This window comes from Gasterosteus aculeatus, chromosome 13, assembly GCF_964276395.1.
Source record: "Gasterosteus aculeatus chromosome 13, fGasAcu3.hap1.1, whole genome shotgun sequence".
In the NCBI taxonomy this organism is placed as follows: domain Eukaryota; kingdom Metazoa; phylum Chordata; class Actinopteri; order Perciformes; family Gasterosteidae; genus Gasterosteus; species Gasterosteus aculeatus.
In genome coordinates this window covers 10,389,194-10,407,477 of record NC_135701.1, presented here as the reverse complement: position 1 = coordinate 10,407,477, position 18,284 = coordinate 10,389,194, and the positions used below count along the sequence as shown (strand labels likewise).

Below are 18,284 nucleotides of genomic sequence, written 5' to 3'. Positions count from 1 at the left end.
TGTGAGAAAGACATGCACATTTATGATGAAATAATGAATATTGCTTCATTTATTTATAGTTTTCAAGGTGTCACCTCAGCGGACAGATTAAGAAGCCTTCCACATGTAAAAGCACACGAATGAATAAAGTCCACAGTTTCAATAAAGTGCCGTAAGGAACGTCTTCTTTGAAAGAGTTGTTGAAACGCCGCTGTGAGTGAAAGCTGACGCCGCGTAACTCATTGCTGACGTCACGTTTGTGGAAAGGCGGAAGTAAATCAAGTGGGAGGGACGAAAGCCATCACAGCCCTCTGTACGCCTGTCACGGTAAGGTGCTTGTGGAGATTTTCCTCTCCCGATTCATTGTGTGGCGAGTGTAAATTTAACTCCAGAAGGCACGTTAATTCGTCCGGTAAGTTTTAAACCAGGCCGAAAGATTAAGAGCTTAACTATGTCGGCGTGGGCTTCCTTAAGCCTGTACTTAGAAGGTCATGTCTCAGGCTCTAGGAGCTAGAAAAGTGGCCAGACGCTAGCCGACACTGACAGGCACACTGCGCCGCAGAGCTAGCATTAAATACTGGTTTCATTCATCAAACTACTGCAAAGATGCAGGAATGGGCGAATCAATTATGCGTGAGTAGTTGGTCAAATAGCGTCGTTAACTGCCGAACATGCTGCACCAATATAACCTACTTAATCGCTGCATATTTGAGTTTCTTTCCACCAGGATTATTACACTTTCGAGCCTGTTATGCTAGCGTTAGCTTCATGCTAGCGAACCCATCCCCTACTTTCTGGCTAAGTGAGCAGGCATACATTTAAAGTCAGCTGACATTCGTATGAAGTGCTCCAGTTGTTCATCTGAAACCCATTCAGTAGTATACTCGGTTTAGTGTCGCAGTCGCGTGGTGGCTGTGTGGACTCCAAGACCACCAAAAAGTAGCTACCGTAATCTGCTAGCTAGCGTTATGTCGTCTTGTTAGCTAACTTAGCTAACGTTAGCTAATGATCGAATTTGGTTAGCTTGTGTCCAACAGCCTGTCTGCTGTTGACAGCATAGGACACATGGAGCTCAATGAGTAATTAAACTGCGGCTTAAAATGAATAACGACAATGAAACTCATTTGTTGACGTAGTAATGTTAATGTCAATTTAATGTTACTAAAAGAGACGCTTCTTCCCTTTATGCTGCTATCTAATGACTGTAACATCACTGTGGGGGCATCACTGTTCCTGCAAGTTTCAGAAACTTCATTAGTAGAAGTTAACTAATATGTAATGTTGTGATTAGATGCCGCCTCTATTAATCGGTGTAACTAAGCAACAACCAGGACAAGCATCCGTTTTTAGCATTGTGGTAATGAAGGAGCATAAACACGACTAAACTGCATATTTAAAACTTTACACACTAACCAGAAAATACATGCAAAAGTAAAAAAAAGGCAAACTGAAGTTTTGGCTTTTTAACTCTAACGCACTATGGCTAAAATTTTACTGCAGGAAGTATTTTTGCCTGAATGAGAGCTGCTGCTGCAAGAGACTGAGTCATCTACATAGTGGGTCCCACTCTGCAGCAGTTGACTATTGTTGCCAACAATATCTCCATTGCCAACACGTTTCATGGCTTAAGAGGAGATTTGTCTGTTTTTTCAGAGATCCATTGTTTTCTTTCAGATAGATCGCTGCCATTTGTTCAGGACAGACGGAATTCCTCTTATTTTCCTCTGTTGGCACTTCCAGAGTTTCCTGTTGCTCAAAGTTTCCACTCAGAAAAAGATTCACAGTCAGCTCTCTCTCCCCGTCTATCCTTTGCAGGAGAATCGACAATTTGGATCCAAGATGACGGACTCAAAGTACTTCACCACTACCAAGAAAGGTCTGATTGCTGTTATGTTAATTCGACAGATAACATATGTACATTGTAGTTACATATGTGTTGTTTGTTGTATGGATATTGATATGTGTGCATTGCTAATTGATGGAGCTAGACATTTTACTTTTTTGTTTTGTCATCACCATGCTTGGTATCAACATTAGTGCCATCTCTACTTATTGTAAATCTGATTAGACCTATTGCGCATTAGCTCTGAGATTTAACTGTCCTGCTGCACCTTCTGTTGTAATTGTGTAGCACTTCTCATGCTCTGTAATTGAGCATATGCCCTCTGTCTGTCCGTATGTGCGTGTGCGCATGCATACACAGGCTCTGGAATTGCAAAACAATGTTAATGTGGGATGTTGTGAATACTTAGTTAAAGTGGTACGGTTGCTTGAGTGTGTGTGGGGGTTTTCTGTCCAATGTTGCTGCTGGAGGGCTGTGGTTAACATCTTAAAGGAGATTTGGAGAGCTTTATGGTTTACAATGTCGGTGAAACTCATAGTAGGTAGACTAAAACATAATCCCAAAATTGACAGTGTGCTGGTGGTGTAAGTTGTATGTACAACTCAGTAGCACAATTAACTGAAATTTGAAAAGTGAAAAAAAATGTAATTAGAAGTATCTCCACTCATGGATAATGATAACCAGTTCATGATATTAATGGGTATATTGTTCTGTACTTACATGCAGTTTCATGTAATCAAATTGACATTAATTATTTCTTCCTGGGAAAAAAAAAAATCACTCGTGCACTCTCAGGATTGACCAACTAAAACCACTGACGACTAATACCACCCACCAGTCTCACAAACAGCTGGGAACCGAGTCAATGCTGTGGTGCTCTTATCCAGTTTCTACCCCCCCCCCCCCCACCCACCCTCCATGTGTGTGTTTGATTTGTATGCTCTTGTGTGTTCAGGGGAGATCTTTGAGCTCAAGGCAGAGCTAAACAGTGATAAGAAAGAGAAGAAGAAGGAGGCTGTGAAGAAGGTCATTGCATCCATGACAGTGGGAAAGGATGTCAGGTGAGACAAGGAAAATAACCTCCAAAATATCCACAATGAAATAATGGGCTGTAACAAATCTCCTGCCATTTTGAATCAGTGGTCACTTTACACTTTGTCCCTCCTTTAGTGCTCTCTTCCCAGATGTTGTGAACTGCATGCAGACGGACAATCTGGAACTCAAGAAGCTGGTCTACCTCTACCTGATGAACTATGCAAAGAGTCAGCCGGACATGGCCATCATGGCTGTTAACACCTTTGTTAAGGTAAAGCCCAGTCTTTCTTATATTACATGACTAATGGAGCGTTTGAGTGTTGTAACCTGTTATAATGGAAGGGGAAACACTAAACAACCTAAAGAAAAAATCTTGCCATTATCTCAATTGAATGAGGTCATTATCAAAGATTGATGATGTGACACCTTAAAATATATTTAAATTCTGTACAGAATGTTGATGCAAACAGATGTTAAATAATTAAGAATTGTCTATTTTGGTATGATTATAAAAATAAATCCAAAGTTGGGGCCAAAACCTATGACACCTCTGAACCACCCATCTAGGACTGTGAAGATCCCAACCCTCTGATCCGGGCCCTCGCTGTTCGCACAATGGGCTGCATCCGCGTGGACAAGATCACCGAGTACCTGTGTGAGCCGCTGAGGAAATGTCTGAAGGACGAAGACCCGTATGTGAGGAAGACGGCCGCTGTGTGTGTCGCCAAGCTCCATGATATCAACGCCCAGTTGGTGGAGGACCAAGGCTTCCTGGACACTCTTAAAGACCTCATCTCTGACTCCAACCCTATGGTACGACTCCTCCAGGCAGCCCACGATGTAGCTGGTTTTTCTTTATTTACGTGACATATTTTTCTAGCAGCATTTACCTGTACTCTTGTTTTCATCTTTTAGGTTGTAGCAAACGCGGTGGCAGCGCTGTCTGAGATAGCCGAGTCTCACCCCAACAGTAATCTACTGGACCTGAACCCTCAGACCATCAATAAGTTGCTGACTGCTTTAAATGAGTGTACAGAGTGGGGACAGATATTCATTCTTGACTGCCTGGCCAATTACACACCTCGAGATGATCGAGAGTCCCAAAGGTAAGCGAAAGCACTGCCTTCATCAAAGGATACATTACTATTTAAATACACCCATTTAAACCCTGTGTAATGTTTCTCCTTCTCTCTCTCTCTCTCTCCACCCAATACCATCAGCATCTGTGAGCGCGTGACCCCACGACTCTCCCACGCCAACTCTGCAGTGGTGTTATCGGCTGTTAAAGTTTTAATGAAGTTCATGGAGATGCTTCCCAAAGACTTGGACTACTATGGCACCCTGCTTAAGAAGCTCGCCCCTCCACTGGTCACCCTCCTCTCTGCTGAGCCCGAGCTGCAATACGTGGCTCTTAGAAACATCAACCTCATCGTACAGAGACGGTAAATGTGGGGAGATCATGTATGGAGGTCTCTTTAGTGTTCTTCATACTAGTGAAACTTGTTGTTATTGTGGTATGCTGCTTTTAGTGGAATTTCCTTTTACGTCACTGTATGTTTAATTACAGATTGCCAGAAACATTTCTTTTCTCCTCTCCTCCTTTTAGGCCGGAGATCTTGAAACATGAGATGAAGGTTTTCTTCGTAAAGTACAATGACCCAATCTATGTCAAACTGGAGAAGCTGGACATCATGATTCGCCTTGCATCTCAAGCAAACATCGCGCAGGTACTTCATCCACAGCTGTAATGCTATTGTTGGAAAAGTACTAGGACGCATTCTGTATAGGTGCTTTTACAAAAGCAAAGCCATTGGTCACAAACTCCCAGCAGTGACCCTGCTGCTTGTCTGTCTCTCTGTAGGTCCTGGCTGAGCTGAAAGAATACGCCACAGAGGTGGACGTGGACTTTGTACGCAAAGCGGTCCGAGCGATTGGCCGCTGTGCCATCAAAGTAGAGGTGGGTGGAGATGAGGTCACGCGGTCGCCAGATGATTTGTCGGTCAATCCCCTGTGTCAGCTATATTGATCAGGACAAACCCATTAGTCTATATGATTGATTATATTTGTTAGTCCTTTTCACTCACTTCGATCATAACATTGTAAATTATAAAAAGCCATCAATCAAGCACAGTTTTTGTTTTTCTTATAATGAATACGAGGTTGTCCCTGATGACCCAGTTGTAAAGCCTAATTTGTCATTAAACATTTCATCATGTATAATGCTGTCTTGTCACTGGAGATCAAGAGCAATTAGATGTGATGATTTATGCTTTTATTAAAAGGTACAAAGGAGAACAGATTCCCAGTTCTACACTGCTGGAAAGCGTGTTATTCACTAGATTTGTTGACTCGTACACCACAATGTCAAACTACTATAAAACTAGTTAATTAGGCATGTCATATGCAGGCCCTTTTTATGCATTTGTTTGTTTTCAAATTTGCAGACCTAACATGACAAATTTTCTTTTTCTTTACATTAACTAGCAATCAGCGGAGCGCTGTGTCAGCACGCTGCTGGACCTCATTCAAACCAAGGTCAACTATGTGGTGCAGGAGGCCATTGTGGTTATCAAGGACATCTTTCGCAAATACCCCAACAAGTAGGTTCCTTCTACAGCATCAGTGTGGTCATTTGCAGAGTATTTGATACTATAATTGATAACCTGTCCAGAGTTTTTGTAGTGGACAGCACTTGGAATCTCCTTTATATGGCACCTGGTCAGACAATGTATGGCGGATTGTGCTGGTTTGACTTCTGCTGCAGATCCCACGGAGTGGATTCATGTGCCAGACACAAACCTGCCCACACAGTCCGCGGTAGACGATCTCTCCAAGGGGAGAGGCTTTGCGAGGTTTCCAGCTCAGCATGGCCTAAGCCTTTAGCTACCCACTCAAACATAGACCCCTTCTATTAATTAGACATCAACTGAATAGTTGTGCCTCAGTAAATAGTTTTAATAAAAGCATTATCTAAACGTGATGCCTCAAACAGTGACTGCTTGATAATGTGGAAAGACTCAAAAAGAAGACCAGAGGTAGAAGGACTGAATATTGGGTTCATGTTTGTCAGGCTGCCAGAACACAACTCCAAAGAAATGCTAATGTTGTTCTGTGAGCTGGATGGGAAAGATGCTATTGCATTTGAAAGCTGTGGAGATTTAGTGGCTGTTATCAGTCGGCTGTCCCTCCTCCTCATAAATATATGCATGCTTTCTTTTTTTTCTTCTTTTTTTTTTATCTAAATAATGCTCCGTGGGATTTTTTTTCTTTTTGTCTCCAAATGCATTTGAGTACCCATAATGTTGTTTGCAACTGTCCAGGTACGAGAGCGTTATTGCCACGCTGTGTGAGAACCTGGACTCCCTGGATGAGCCGGAGGCACGTGCCGCCATGATCTGGATCGTGGGAGAGTACGCGGAGCGCATTGACAACGCCGATGAGTTGTTGGAGAGCTTTTTGGAGGGTTTCCATGATGAAAGCACTCAGGTGTGTTCAGGAGCGGTTTGGGCACGTTGCGAGTTACAGAAGGGTCTGTTTTGAATGGTGGTGTTCCCTATAATCTGCATTCAGTGCTGCCAGTAGTTATAATATGTTTGTTTATGAATTGATTTAAATGTATCAGTAAGCTGCTGGAAATGGAAAGTACATTTTTGTCCATAACTGATGACTGAATTCATATGCTAATTATGGCAATTTAAGACAACGGATCAAATAATAATCCAATAATTGGGTAAATTACTATTGTGCATTCATGGGAAACCTAAGCCCTGAGAGCTAAAAGGAGTTTTTTTTTCTTCCCTTATGTGTTGTGGATCAGAACACGTCTTTGTTAAAACCCTTGTTCAGATGCAACTTGACGCTACCCAGAGTTTTAGGCTAGATTGTATACACGCCAGCTTTAGTGGATTTATGTGAGCTGTAAGGTGCTGTGTTTGCTCTCTGTGTCCTCCAGGTGCAGCTACAGCTGCTGACGGCAATCGTCAAGTTGTTCCTGAAAAAGCCCACCGAGACCCAGGAGCTGGTGCAGCAGGTGTTAAGTCTAGCTACACAGGTGGGAAACAAACACACACACACACACACACACACACACTCTTATGTTGCCTTTTATCGTCACTTACTCTGATCTATCCATGTCTTTAGTTTGTACAAAATGTTCTAGTCAGACTGAGTTCTCATTTGTACTGAATTCTTCCAGGGATACTAGAGGGGTGCATGAGGCGAGTGCGCTTTGGATCCCACAACGGGAAGATAAAACTGGGCCTCATAACTTTTAAAAGAATCCAAATGGCAAAATTGTTTTTATTCATTAAACTCAAATTATTTGAGAGCCTCACATCTTATCCAATGTTTTACATTTTTTGCTGAACATGAGTTGCAAGCCTGACATGTTTGGTTGATGACTTTGAATCATGGCTCAGTCCCTCAGGTTGGGGCCCAAGGCCAAAAACATGCATTGATAATTTACTAAACATTCATCATTAGTAGTCATCCTCCGTCCCCGTTTTTCCGCTTGTCTCTCTCTGCAGGACTCTGATAACCCAGACCTCAGGGACCGCGGCTACATCTACTGGCGCCTGCTCTCGACAGACCCTGTGGCCGCCAAGGAAGTGGTTCTGGCTGAGAAGCCCCTGATCTCTGAGGAGACGGATCTGATCGAGCCCACGCTGCTGGAGGAGCTCATCTGCCACATTGGTACTCTGGCCTCTGTCTACCACAAGCCTCCCAGTGCTTTTGTTGAGGGCAGCCGTGGAGTTCAGCACAAGAGACTCCCCGGCAGTGCTGGATCGTGAGTCATGCACTTGTTTTTTAACTTTAACTTTGAAAACTTTGGCTTTATCTCTTTAGTTAAGAGGACCTCGCTTCTTGACCTAACGCTGATGTTTTTTTAAATTTTAAATCTGCTGAGTAACACACTTATTGTAGCCATTCAGCTGTTTTTCTGTATTTTTCTTTGTAAGTAATAATCAAATGAATTGCATGAAATGCCCGACTGAGTCTTTCGTTCTTTTTTCTTTCTACTAGTGGCGAGAGTGTTGAGAGCCCAGATCCAGGTGCTGCTGCCACTGAGACACCTCCTGCCGTCATCCCATCCCAGGGAGACCTCCTCGGAGATCTGCTTAATCTGGACCTGACGCCTACTACCACCACTGGACCACCACCACCCACCACCTCCGGCATGCAGATGGGGGCTATGGACCTTCTCGGCGGCGGACTGGACAGCCTGGTGGGTCTTCTACACCAGGGACCCCCCTCCCTGTCGGCCAGTCCGTCCACAACTACTGCATCTTTGTACTTTCTCTTTTTCCCCTCTACCCTTTTGGTGCTTTTTCTTTTTGACTTTTGTTTTCCTTTCTCTGTTCAATGCTGCACCTGCAGATGGGGGATGAGTCTGAGCCGGTAACTACATGGAGGGAGAGGGACAACATTATTAGACCATGTCAGGCCCCTTTTTTCTGTAGTTCTCATGCATCAATCTGATGTTTTCAAGCATTTGCATAGAAGCATACTATATTTTATTTAATGTGATGTCTACAGTAAGCATGTCTTTAAATCTCAAGTCCAACTCTTTTCTATTCTCTGGGCTCTGCGTTATTTCAATCAGCCGCCCATTCCCCTGCGGACGGACACTCGTCACTCACCTCAGCTCCCTCATCAGTCCCCATCGCCCCCAGATTACAGCCCCACTGAGGTTGGTCCAGGGGGCCACGCTGGACCAGTAAAGGCCAGCACCAGTCTCAAAGCCCCCCCAGTCCTCTGTTGTACCACTGTGTCCTCTGAGTAGTTCACCCTAGCAGTGCTCTGTACCCTTTGTGTGTTTTTTCTTGTCAAATATTAGTAGTAAATTTTTGTCACTCTGTGGAATCACGCTATTTTTTTCACTGTACCCCAAACCTTTTAATCACCACTATAGACACATCTAGTGACCAGCATTTGAACGAAAGCTATTGGATTTCAGTAACGTATCCGCCTGACTGCTCTGGGCAGCAAATGGTCCGTTCCACAGAAGAGTATTCCTCCTGTACAGTTGTCTTTCCTTCTCCTTTCACTTGTAAAAAGTGCTTCCCTGTAGCTGTGATTAATCGAGGGAAGGCTTTTCTTAGACCCTCACACCTTCCCATCGTCGTCCAGTGTTAAGTGCTTTACCAGTAGATAACCTTTTTTTCTTTGTCTGTTCCTCAACTATCCAGCTTGGTGGAGACATTGGAGGAAATCCTGCTGTAAGTCATTTGTTTGAGATTTTATCAAACTGAATGCTCAGTATGCGATGTTGAATGTTATGGTAACGTGTTGCCATGTAACCCACAGATGGGGGCTGCTTTCGGTGCTGCACCAGCTACCATGCCAGCCTCTTTCAACGCCCCTGGTAGCGGCGGTCTGGATGACCTGTTTGACCTCGGAGGTGGAGTTGGAATGCCCATGGGGGCCCTCAACCCCCCTAAAGCAGTGAGTCAAGATCCGAGATATTGTAAAGCGATGTAGCACCAGTGTTTGGGTCGCACAAGACGTTTGTGGTCATGTCTCTGCTCAGGTCTGGCTTCCGGCCATGAAGGCCAAGGGTTTGGAGATATCGGGCGTCTTTGTCCGCCGTGCTGGGGTCATCCAAATGGAGATGACCCTCACCAATAAAGCTATGAGTGTCATGACTGATTTTGCCATCCAGTTCAACAGAAACAGGTAAGACCTCCTTAGAAACGTGCTGAGATTTCTATCCGCCAACACATTCCGTGACAATCAACCCCTTTCCTTTGTGTGTGTGTGTGTGTGTGTGTGTGTGTGTGTGTGTGTGTGTGTGTGTGTTCGTCTGAAGCTTTGGTCTCGCTCCGGCTGGTCCCCTTCAGATTCTCACTCCTCTTAGTCCTAACCAGAGTATTGAAGCGGCCCTTCCTCTCAGCACTGTGGGACCCGTCATGAAGATGGAGCCTCTGAACAACCTGCAGGTAAAACCGAAGCATTGTGTATTTCCCCTTGAGTGTGTTGTGACCGCCGGCTCATGATTTGGTTCAAAGATATTATTGAGTCCATTTTTCCTTCCTTCAACATCTTTTTTCAACCCTACCCTTTTCATACATTTAACGTTATCTTTAAAACAAGTCTTTGCCTTCCCAGCTGTTGGTTGATTGTAATACTGCGCTTTCAGACCTTTTTCTTGAAGCAGATTTTTACTCTGGTCTTTAATTTGTCAGTGAAGAGGGCAGACAGAACGTTCTACTAAGTGAAGACTGACTCAAGTGAACGGGTCCAATGCACATTCTATACGTCTGGTGTGTAGTCTGTAGCATTGCGCTGGGGTTTGATGCACTGGGGCAACAGCAGTGGACCGAGTCGAAATGTTCTGCGAGGGATTCTACGCTCGCCCGTCCATCTGGTCCATTCTCTAGAACCTAATATCTCAGAAACGTCACCAGTGAATTGCTTCAAATTTGACATAAATTTCTACTAGATTAGGTTAGAAATGTGTCCTCACTGTTATTCAACAATACTGCAATACAATCCTCCTGTTGTGAATAAAACATGAAACGACCATCAAAACGGTTGTGGCTTGTCCGTAAAAAAGAGCGGCAGAGGCTGGCTAGTGTTTGATCAGCGTGGTGCTTTTAACTGGGAGCAGAATTGAGGATGGGTGGCGTGCAGCTGGAGGGTGAAGATAAGAGTGGCGAGGGAGGGGGGGGGAGAGAGGTGTGGGGCATGATGGGACGCACAGCACATGGCTCCTTTGTTTCTCCTGGCCTCAGTAGGTCTGCTAACCTATCCACCCTCTATGTACAGAGCAAAAAAATAGTACAGTGGTCCTCAAATGTATGATAGCTGAATAACTGCTTTGGGCACCAGTCTTACAAGAAAACATCTGATGTGATCGATCATGAAGTAACGACACTGGCTACATTACAGTATTACCAGAGACATGGTTATCAACTCGACAACGTCACTTCATCAGCAGCTCACAACCAACATTGTGCTCTCCCTTACAGTTCAGCATAGCTCCTTTATCGAACTCTCATTGGTTACTTGGTATGTCCGTATACATTTATTACCAAATACCCAAAGGGAGGAGAGACTATTACTCTGCTGCCTCCCGGAGACGTTTCCGCCATGAATCCTCCGCCGTTCAGTGGAAGGATTTAAGTCAAAAAGAGAACCTTTGACGTGGAAGGAGAGCGGAGGGGAGGCGGGCTCAGTCACAAGTCTTCGGCATGTCAACAGTTGAAAGTATGCTATTTTAATTACTCTCAAACAGGCAAAAGGTTTTTAATGGTAGATTTGAACATGTCAATCAAAGCTTTTCCCACAGCCAGAGTTGACAAATGTGTCCTGCTTAGATGCTCATACCAAACGTTTTCTTCTTTAGTATTTGGTGCACAGCTATTTTGTTTGTGCTGGTGGAGAGCACATTACGCAGACTTTAGAAACCTCTAAATAGACACAGTGCACCCCATAATGTTTTAAATTTGTCAAATATCATGTAATGCAGTAACCATAATAGTTTGTCTTCTCCATGTTTAAGGAACGCAACTTTTAAAATAGACTCTCTGCATGAGGTGTTTTTTTCTTCTTTCCTCTTTGTGTCTTCATTTTCCTATTTTATATTTAACCGCTGTCTACTTTTGTCACCATATATTTCAATATTTATTCTCTGTTTTAGGGGGAACTTCACACTTGTAAACTTCCCACATTACACTTTATTTTGAGTGGTGCGTGACCGTTGTACAAACCATTACACCCCTACTGGCTTGTAAGTAGTGCTCGCTGATATTCTTTGGCAAATAAAAGCCTGCTGCTTCCTGACCCGGTATGATGGAATATCAGTGAACAGTATCGACTGTGTGTGTGCTTTTGGGAGAGTAGGATTCCCAGAGGACTCTTGTCTCGTTCAGCTAACGGCAGACACACACACACACACACACAACCAACGTCCATCCTTGAAGGGCACTTGAAGAGTAATTGTCCGTGTTGTGCTTCCTGTGCCTCCTCTTGTCGTCCCTCCTCCTGGGATTTAATCGCTCTCGCAGGTTGCTGTTAAGAACAACATTGACGTATTCTACTTCAGCTGCCAGTACCCCATCAGCATGCTGTTTGTGGAGGACGGGAAGATGGGTGAGTGTCTCTCAGCTAAACTTCTTCAAACGAAAGCCCCAAATCCTGGCTGACGTCAAAGGAACACACACTCGTCCGTCTGTCTGATCTTTCCCCCTCTGAGCCGCACAGTTGCTCCTCGCTCGCACACCTGGCCAAAGTCATTTAATATCCTCATAACGATATATACATGTTTTATGATAATTAATATGTATTAAATAACCAAATGGTAAAGGTTCTTTTTTAATACTCATATTTTGCGGTTCCTGTCTGAATATTTTTCGGCCAAAGAACGCAGGAGCGGTTTGCAGCTTCACCCTCCCATGTTTACCATCACGACGTAAAGCCTCGTCCAAATGACATAAATATCGGTGTAACGCAGTTCATCCAGTATTTTTTTGGGGCATGTGTTGGCATTTCTTCCCGCTGTTGTGGCGGCAGGAAACCTTGCGTCTTATGTGGAATGAAACCACTCGCTACCTTTTCTACATATCCTAATTCTCACGCTGCGCACACCTCAGCTTGTGCTTTTGGACTCGTACCATGATTCCGTCTCTTTGTCCACAGAGCGGCAGGTGTTCCTCGCCACATGGAAAGACATTCCTAATGACAACGAGTCCCAGTTTCAGATCAAAGACTGCCATCTCAACTCAGGTGAGAGGGATGAAAGGAGAGCGGAGTGCACCACATGAAGGCACGATGCCGCCGCTTCATCGTATGTTGAAACCGTCGTCTCAACTCTTCACTAATGGGGCGAAATGCGTTTGATGAGCGGCAGTTCCCCGTTAACGAGTGATCATTTTAGTTCTACACAAGCACAGCTGAGAAGGATTCCTAATGACAGCGAGGCAGAATGGGGGGGAAAGTTAATTCCGAATTAGCGACGGTCTTCTCTGCAGGGATTGCATCGTTCAACGTTCAATGATTGATTTAACTAAAACTGAATACCAAAAATTAGTAATCGCTCGCCCAGACAGTTGAAACTCGTAAGTACAGAAACAGGTGAACGGTTTTACTTACATTTCTGATCATGTTCCTACAACAGATGCCGCCTCCAACAAACTGCAGAGTAGCAACATCTTCACCATAGCCAAGCGCACGGTGGAGGGTCAGGACATGCTGTATCAGTCCATGAAGCTCACCAACGGCATCTGGGTGCTGGCCGAGCTGAGGGTGCAGGCAGGAAACCCAAACTACACGGTGAGTTCTGTGGCTCTTGCTGTCAGATCACTGTTATGCTGCGTTTTACTGTTAACTAGTTGCATTTCAGTCTACTTTGAAGACCAACATTTTGTTCTAATACACAACCAAAGTTGTTTAAATAGCCCAACTTTTATTTTGGGGAGGTGGAAGTATTTGATGGTCATACAGGTGTATAGAAAACACTAAAATCTTTAAAAAATATTGATTAAAGAAATTGAAATAAAGATCTTCACACTCTATTTACATACTCGTAAAAATAAAACCTTTTTAATCCAGTGTGCTCTGACTGACCTGCCATCTCCTATTATTTACCCAGAATTATCTAGACCTTTGGTTATTTTTGCGGCCGTAATCAAGCGAACCAGAAGTGCCTGTTTTCAGTTTCCATGGTGGTTATTCACCATGGAAACTGAAAGACACATTTCGGTTTGATTGGTATTAGAGATCGGTCCCATAATAAATCAAAATGGATTTGAGAATGGCTTCACCAATCAGGCGCTGTAGGAACTTCCATTTGCCACTCGAGCCCAAATTACAGCCTGACCGGCTGAATTAAGTCCGTATGATGACGTTCGCAAAATACTGTCCTCACCAATGGAACGATTGTAAGAGATAGAAAAGCGGTAGAGGGGAATCTGTTTGAGGTGGCAGTGATTGGAGGGTGGGGGACGGGACTCAACCGTTTGTGTATTCTTTAGTGCGCTCCTTTGTCGTTGCGTGTCTCTGCTCTTGATGGATTGTGTTCGGCTTAGGAATTCTGCATGACTAGCGTCCAGAACAATGACCTTGATGCGATTCCCCCCACCTCATCACTCGGCCTGCTTCAGTTCATGTTTTTATTTATAGGTGGCACTCTTGACGCTTGATTTAGTTTTTTCTTCGTCTAGACTAATCAATTTGTCAGTCACACAGACACCTTTGGTACGTCATTGTGTATGCTGAACTCGTATATGAGATTCCAAATATAACGTACTTCTGAGTATATCATTCTCTTCTGAGATGAACTACAATTTGGTCTTGGGGAAAACTCATTTCACACAGTTATTTGAAGTGCATTCATTTTTTTTCTGTGGAGTTGGTGTCCATCTTTCATTTACCTTTTTGGTCTTTTTTTATATTCTCTTTGCCCTCATTTCTGAATTTTTAAGTTCACATAAATGCTCAGCAGGGCAGGAAAGGCTGCCTCCTTCTAAAAGGTGCACTATAAATTGTTAATTGGAGAAGAGACTTGTAAGTCAACCGTGTGTTCATGTGCTGGTGCTCCGGCTGCAGCAGCGTCGTCCCTTTGCACGTTAACGACGAGCTGCTGACAAGCAGCTATTTTTAGAGCCGAAGCTGTTGTTTTTTTCCTGGGTTTTATTGTGCTCCTGAAGACCCAACATAGAAACAACTGGAATTTGTTCAAACGTGCACAGAAGCATTGGACCTGTGCTTATCTGGTGCTTCAATGTTTGCACAAGTGACCCCTTTCGTATTGTTGCTTGATGCCGCATTACTAAATTATGGACTGTAAAGTGTCAGCAGCGCTCAAATTTCCCACAACTGACTTGCATGGAGCTCATGTATACTTTATAGTTTTTACTGTGGGGAATTGGGACACCTGCATATCGTTTTGCCGTGAGGCACGGTTTCCCGTCCCCATGGCAACTATGTGCGCAGAGATGTTTGCTGATTTTGTCTTTGCGGCTCTTTAGCTGGTCATTTTTAGGGTTTTGATCAGTTTGCTTCGACACAGAAATGGACTCCCGGTGTGCCGGCCAGCACACAAACATCAGCCGCTGACTCTCTGCGTGAGCAGGAACATTCACAACATGATAAAAATGTATCGCTGTCTTCCTTCAGACATTGTGTAACATTATCACACCATCTATCTGAGTATTGATCCTATTGTGAGTAGTCGAACAGACTGCTCTGTGCTAATGTTGTTTTAAATGATTTCTGCAGCAATGTGATGAACTAACTTAATTTGTCAGGTACTAATTGAACTGGATGAACCAGATCAAGACACAGTTGTCTGATATTTCATCCATAGCACATGTCTTAGTTGATTTAGATGCACCGATATAGTCAACACATGCAGGGGACATGCTGAAGGAACATTTAATGAAAGTCATGATCTAAGCTATTACACTCCATTTAAACAGCTGTTGCTCAGTAAAAAGGTTGTGGTGAAATATTCCATTGTTATGATTTAGATCCATATCCCTTTTATCAAAGCATGAATATACTTTATCCCATAATTATGTCCTCCTGTGATGCTGCATCGCTGCTTCAGAGAACTGCAGAGGCCCACGCTCCCCTTTTTTATATCGACAGTGCAGTATTTTAGGCTTGTTTGTGAACCCATGTGTTTGTTTCTCATTGGAGGATTTGGGTTTCACCATATCTGTATCAAGGCATTGGAAATAGAGTTGTGTAAACACCTTGATATCATATTAATATCCTTTTACCAGCAGGACTTGAGATGGATAAATTCCTCCGTTTCTGGCTCTCACAAAGCCGGTTCTAAACGCAGGCGAGCGCATTTACATTTCCTCCCATCTTTTACCCCATGCTCACGGGAGAGCGCTGCTTAAACGTTGCCAGCCGCTGCATGCATTAGTAAAGAGCCCAAAGAGTCAAAGGCAACACTTCAAGAGCTGTGCAGTACCACTGCTGCTTTGTGGTATCCAACACACACACACACACACACACCTTTGGTAGATCTTAGGGGTCTCGAGAGAACGGTGGGCCTGCTGTAAAAACTGTTGTCAGTCACTCACCAGAACTCCAGTTACTGACTGACCACTGTTATTAAAGCAGCGTTGCACTGTTCTCACATTAAGGCACCAATATTTATATAGGATCCCATTTCACTGCAGGAAGAAAAAAAAAAAACCTGACATAAGAGTTCGCAAAAACAAGCCCTCTCAGCACGATTGAGGTGTTGCTGAGGGGCGATGTACGATGCATGGGGAAAACCCAGTTATATCAACAGTAAATCCCTGTTTCCTGCATGTGTGTGTCCTCTAATTATTCCAACGCTCCAGCTGTCTTGGGTTTTGTAGATCTGAGGAAATATCATCTGCAGTGTGATTGCTGGTGGGGGGAGGAAATAACTCTCATTGAGACTGTATCAAATCATAAACCTGCACCCAGCTGAAACATCAAAGAGTGGAGAGGATGCCTCCTCCTGCTCCAGTGGCTTTGTGTCTACAGTGCTGTCTGAGACTACTTAAGCATAGTTACAATAAAGACACTTTTAACCAAAATATAATAAATGGATCTCTTGGGAAAGCAAAACCAGTGGCCTTTGCTGCTTCCTGTTTATACCCAAAGGTGCATGAAGACATTTTGACAAAGCTCATTTCTGATGTTTGCCAGATGAACCCCTTGTTGCTCCTGTGCCTCCATAGACTTGCATGAACGATGCAGAAGTCACAATGTGGCATTCTAAGTTTCCTCTTTGTTGCCGAAGGTTTATGTGATTTTCTACCGATGCTGAATTCGGTACTGAATGTTAAACGGCAAACCTGCGTTTTGAGAACCCTTTGATTTGAACAGTAATAGCGTATTTAACCGTGTCCAACTCTGCTTTCCCCCAGATCTCTTTGAAGTGCCGAGCTCCAGAGGTCTCCCAGTGCGTTTTCCAGAACTACGAGGCGGTGCTGAAGAACTGAAAGCCTCCCCACATCGACCCGGCCTCAGACTCCTGGCACCTTCCCTCCCCATCAACCTCACCCACCAACCATATTGCAAACTAATGCAGCGCCATGTCCCCTTCCTGCCGCGTTGGCGCTCTGTCTGTCAATCCAGCTGTTTGGGATGATTTTGGTCCATCGCTGTTTTGTTTTTTCGACTGCAGAGAATCCTGGTTCACTGCCTTGGTTTGCAATATCCTGTTTCTAACACACAAGATTGGGTTTCAGGACGTTATCCTCTGATATATTTCCTGAATGATCACTTTCATATTATTGGTCTTCAACTCTGTGATGGCTGGTATTTTTTTGGAGACAGACTGCTGTATTCCTGTGACTGACTGTTTTCTCTGCGTGAGGCTTTTTAATCATTATCAAGCCCCTCTTCTTTGCCATTTGGAGTCTAGTTTTAGCGTCTGCAATCAGCATCCGAATCGTCACGGTCTGCATATTTATTTAAGGTACCTCAAGAAAAAAAGCTTTAACTTTCTTCACCCCATACCATGTGTGAAGTGGCCGTAGAAAAGACACACACATACTTACAAACTGCATTACAGTTGTCTTTGTCTTTCTCTACGGCTTTCCTTGGTGTCTGTGGATCCCTAAAGGCAGACTGTGTGCCGTGTGCGTGGAAGACGTTTGTTGGTGTGCGGTTCTTCTTAATTTTCCATCAATTTCTGGAAGTCTTAGAGCGGCGGTCCTCTACCGCATCCTGTTTTTCCTAGTCTTATCCGGTTTGATGTGTGTGTGCGTCTCTATCACTTTCCCTCTGACGCAGCCGGTTGAGTACCGCGGCCACCTTTTTAGATGAAGGATCGCGTTTTAAACGTACAATGCCGTGGCTTGTGATACATAAGTATACATGTAGGTAGCACATTCAGTGTCCCTGTCCCACCTAGAGACCGGCACAGATTAATTGGATTCCTGTTTCCGAGTCGTTACACTGAGGGCCTTATTATCGCCTCCCCAGGATGTGTCCGTCCACGCAGACAGCTGGTAGAGATCACAACAGATGTGGCTGTGCATCCTGAGGAGCACGCGGTTCGTGTGGTGAAGGCTTATTAATTTGAAATGCTGTAAAATTTAAAATCTTATGTTAATCTGTGAGAATTTCATTAACATGATTTTGTCAATTGTGTGTACATGAAAAGAACTATTAAAAGTCTTGATAAATTCACAGAACCAGTGTTCAGTTATTAACGTGAAGAAAATGCATCGGAAGGACCGCTTGTTTCACGGGATGCAAAATGTTCCCCGTTTTATTTTCTTGGTCAAGGTCTGTTCCCAATGTCCCACGGAGTCAGCGTCCATTGTTCATACACACACCCTTCATAATTATTGACCTTTTTGAGGCGTTCACGTCTTCTCTCGTGGGCTGCTCAGCTTCTGCTCCGGTGTGACACGATTGGCCCGCCCTCACAGCTTCGCATACAAAGTCTCTGTGCAGTTTAATCCACGTCCGGGTGCACCTTCAA

At 44.0% G+C, this 18,284-nt stretch overlaps 1 protein-coding gene across 10 annotated transcripts; it reads left to right on the top strand.

Annotated features, from left to right (window-relative positions):
• Nucleotides 1-141: 141 nt before the first annotated feature.
• ap1b1 (adaptor related protein complex 1 subunit beta 1) lies at nucleotides 142-17,991 on the top strand. Of its 10 annotated transcripts, none has more exons than XM_078086653.1 (24): nucleotides 142-306; nucleotides 1,795-1,855; nucleotides 2,778-2,883; nucleotides 2,993-3,128; nucleotides 3,425-3,670; nucleotides 3,773-3,963; nucleotides 4,078-4,299; nucleotides 4,464-4,584; nucleotides 4,719-4,814; nucleotides 5,342-5,457; nucleotides 6,178-6,343; nucleotides 6,810-6,908; nucleotides 7,384-7,643; nucleotides 7,880-8,081; nucleotides 8,234-8,254; nucleotides 8,460-8,546; nucleotides 9,046-9,075; nucleotides 9,164-9,301; nucleotides 9,387-9,532; nucleotides 9,666-9,795; nucleotides 11,866-11,950; nucleotides 12,497-12,583; nucleotides 12,975-13,129; nucleotides 16,717-17,991. In XM_078086653.1, exons 2-24 carry the CDS (start codon nucleotides 1,819-1,821, stop codon nucleotides 16,789-16,791), a joined length of 2,952 nt encoding a protein of 983 aa, XP_077942779.1. In that variant the 5' UTR covers nucleotides 142-306; nucleotides 1,795-1,818; the 3' UTR covers nucleotides 16,792-17,991. The 10 variants fall into 10 exon arrangements, with proteins under 10 accessions (XP_077942779.1, XP_077942783.1, XP_077942785.1 ...); XM_078086652.1 differs by having other exon boundaries at nucleotides 247-391; XM_040196523.2 differs by lacking the exon at nucleotides 142-306 and adding an exon at nucleotides 483-612.
• Nucleotides 17,992-18,284: the final 293 nt, after the last annotated feature.

Excerpts from the sequence above, each read along its gene's own strand:
- ap1b1 (XM_040196523.2), top strand. The coding sequence starts at position 586 with ATGCAGGAATGGGCGAATCAATTATGC. Across the intron at positions 613-1,794 it reads AATGGGCGAATCAATTATGC|GAGAATCGACAATTTGGATC; the intron begins GTGAGTAGTTGG and ends TATCCTTTGCAG. Across the intron at positions 2,884-2,992 it reads ACAGTGGGAAAGGATGTCAG|TGCTCTCTTCCCAGATGTTG; the intron begins GTGAGACAAGGA and ends TCCCTCCTTTAG.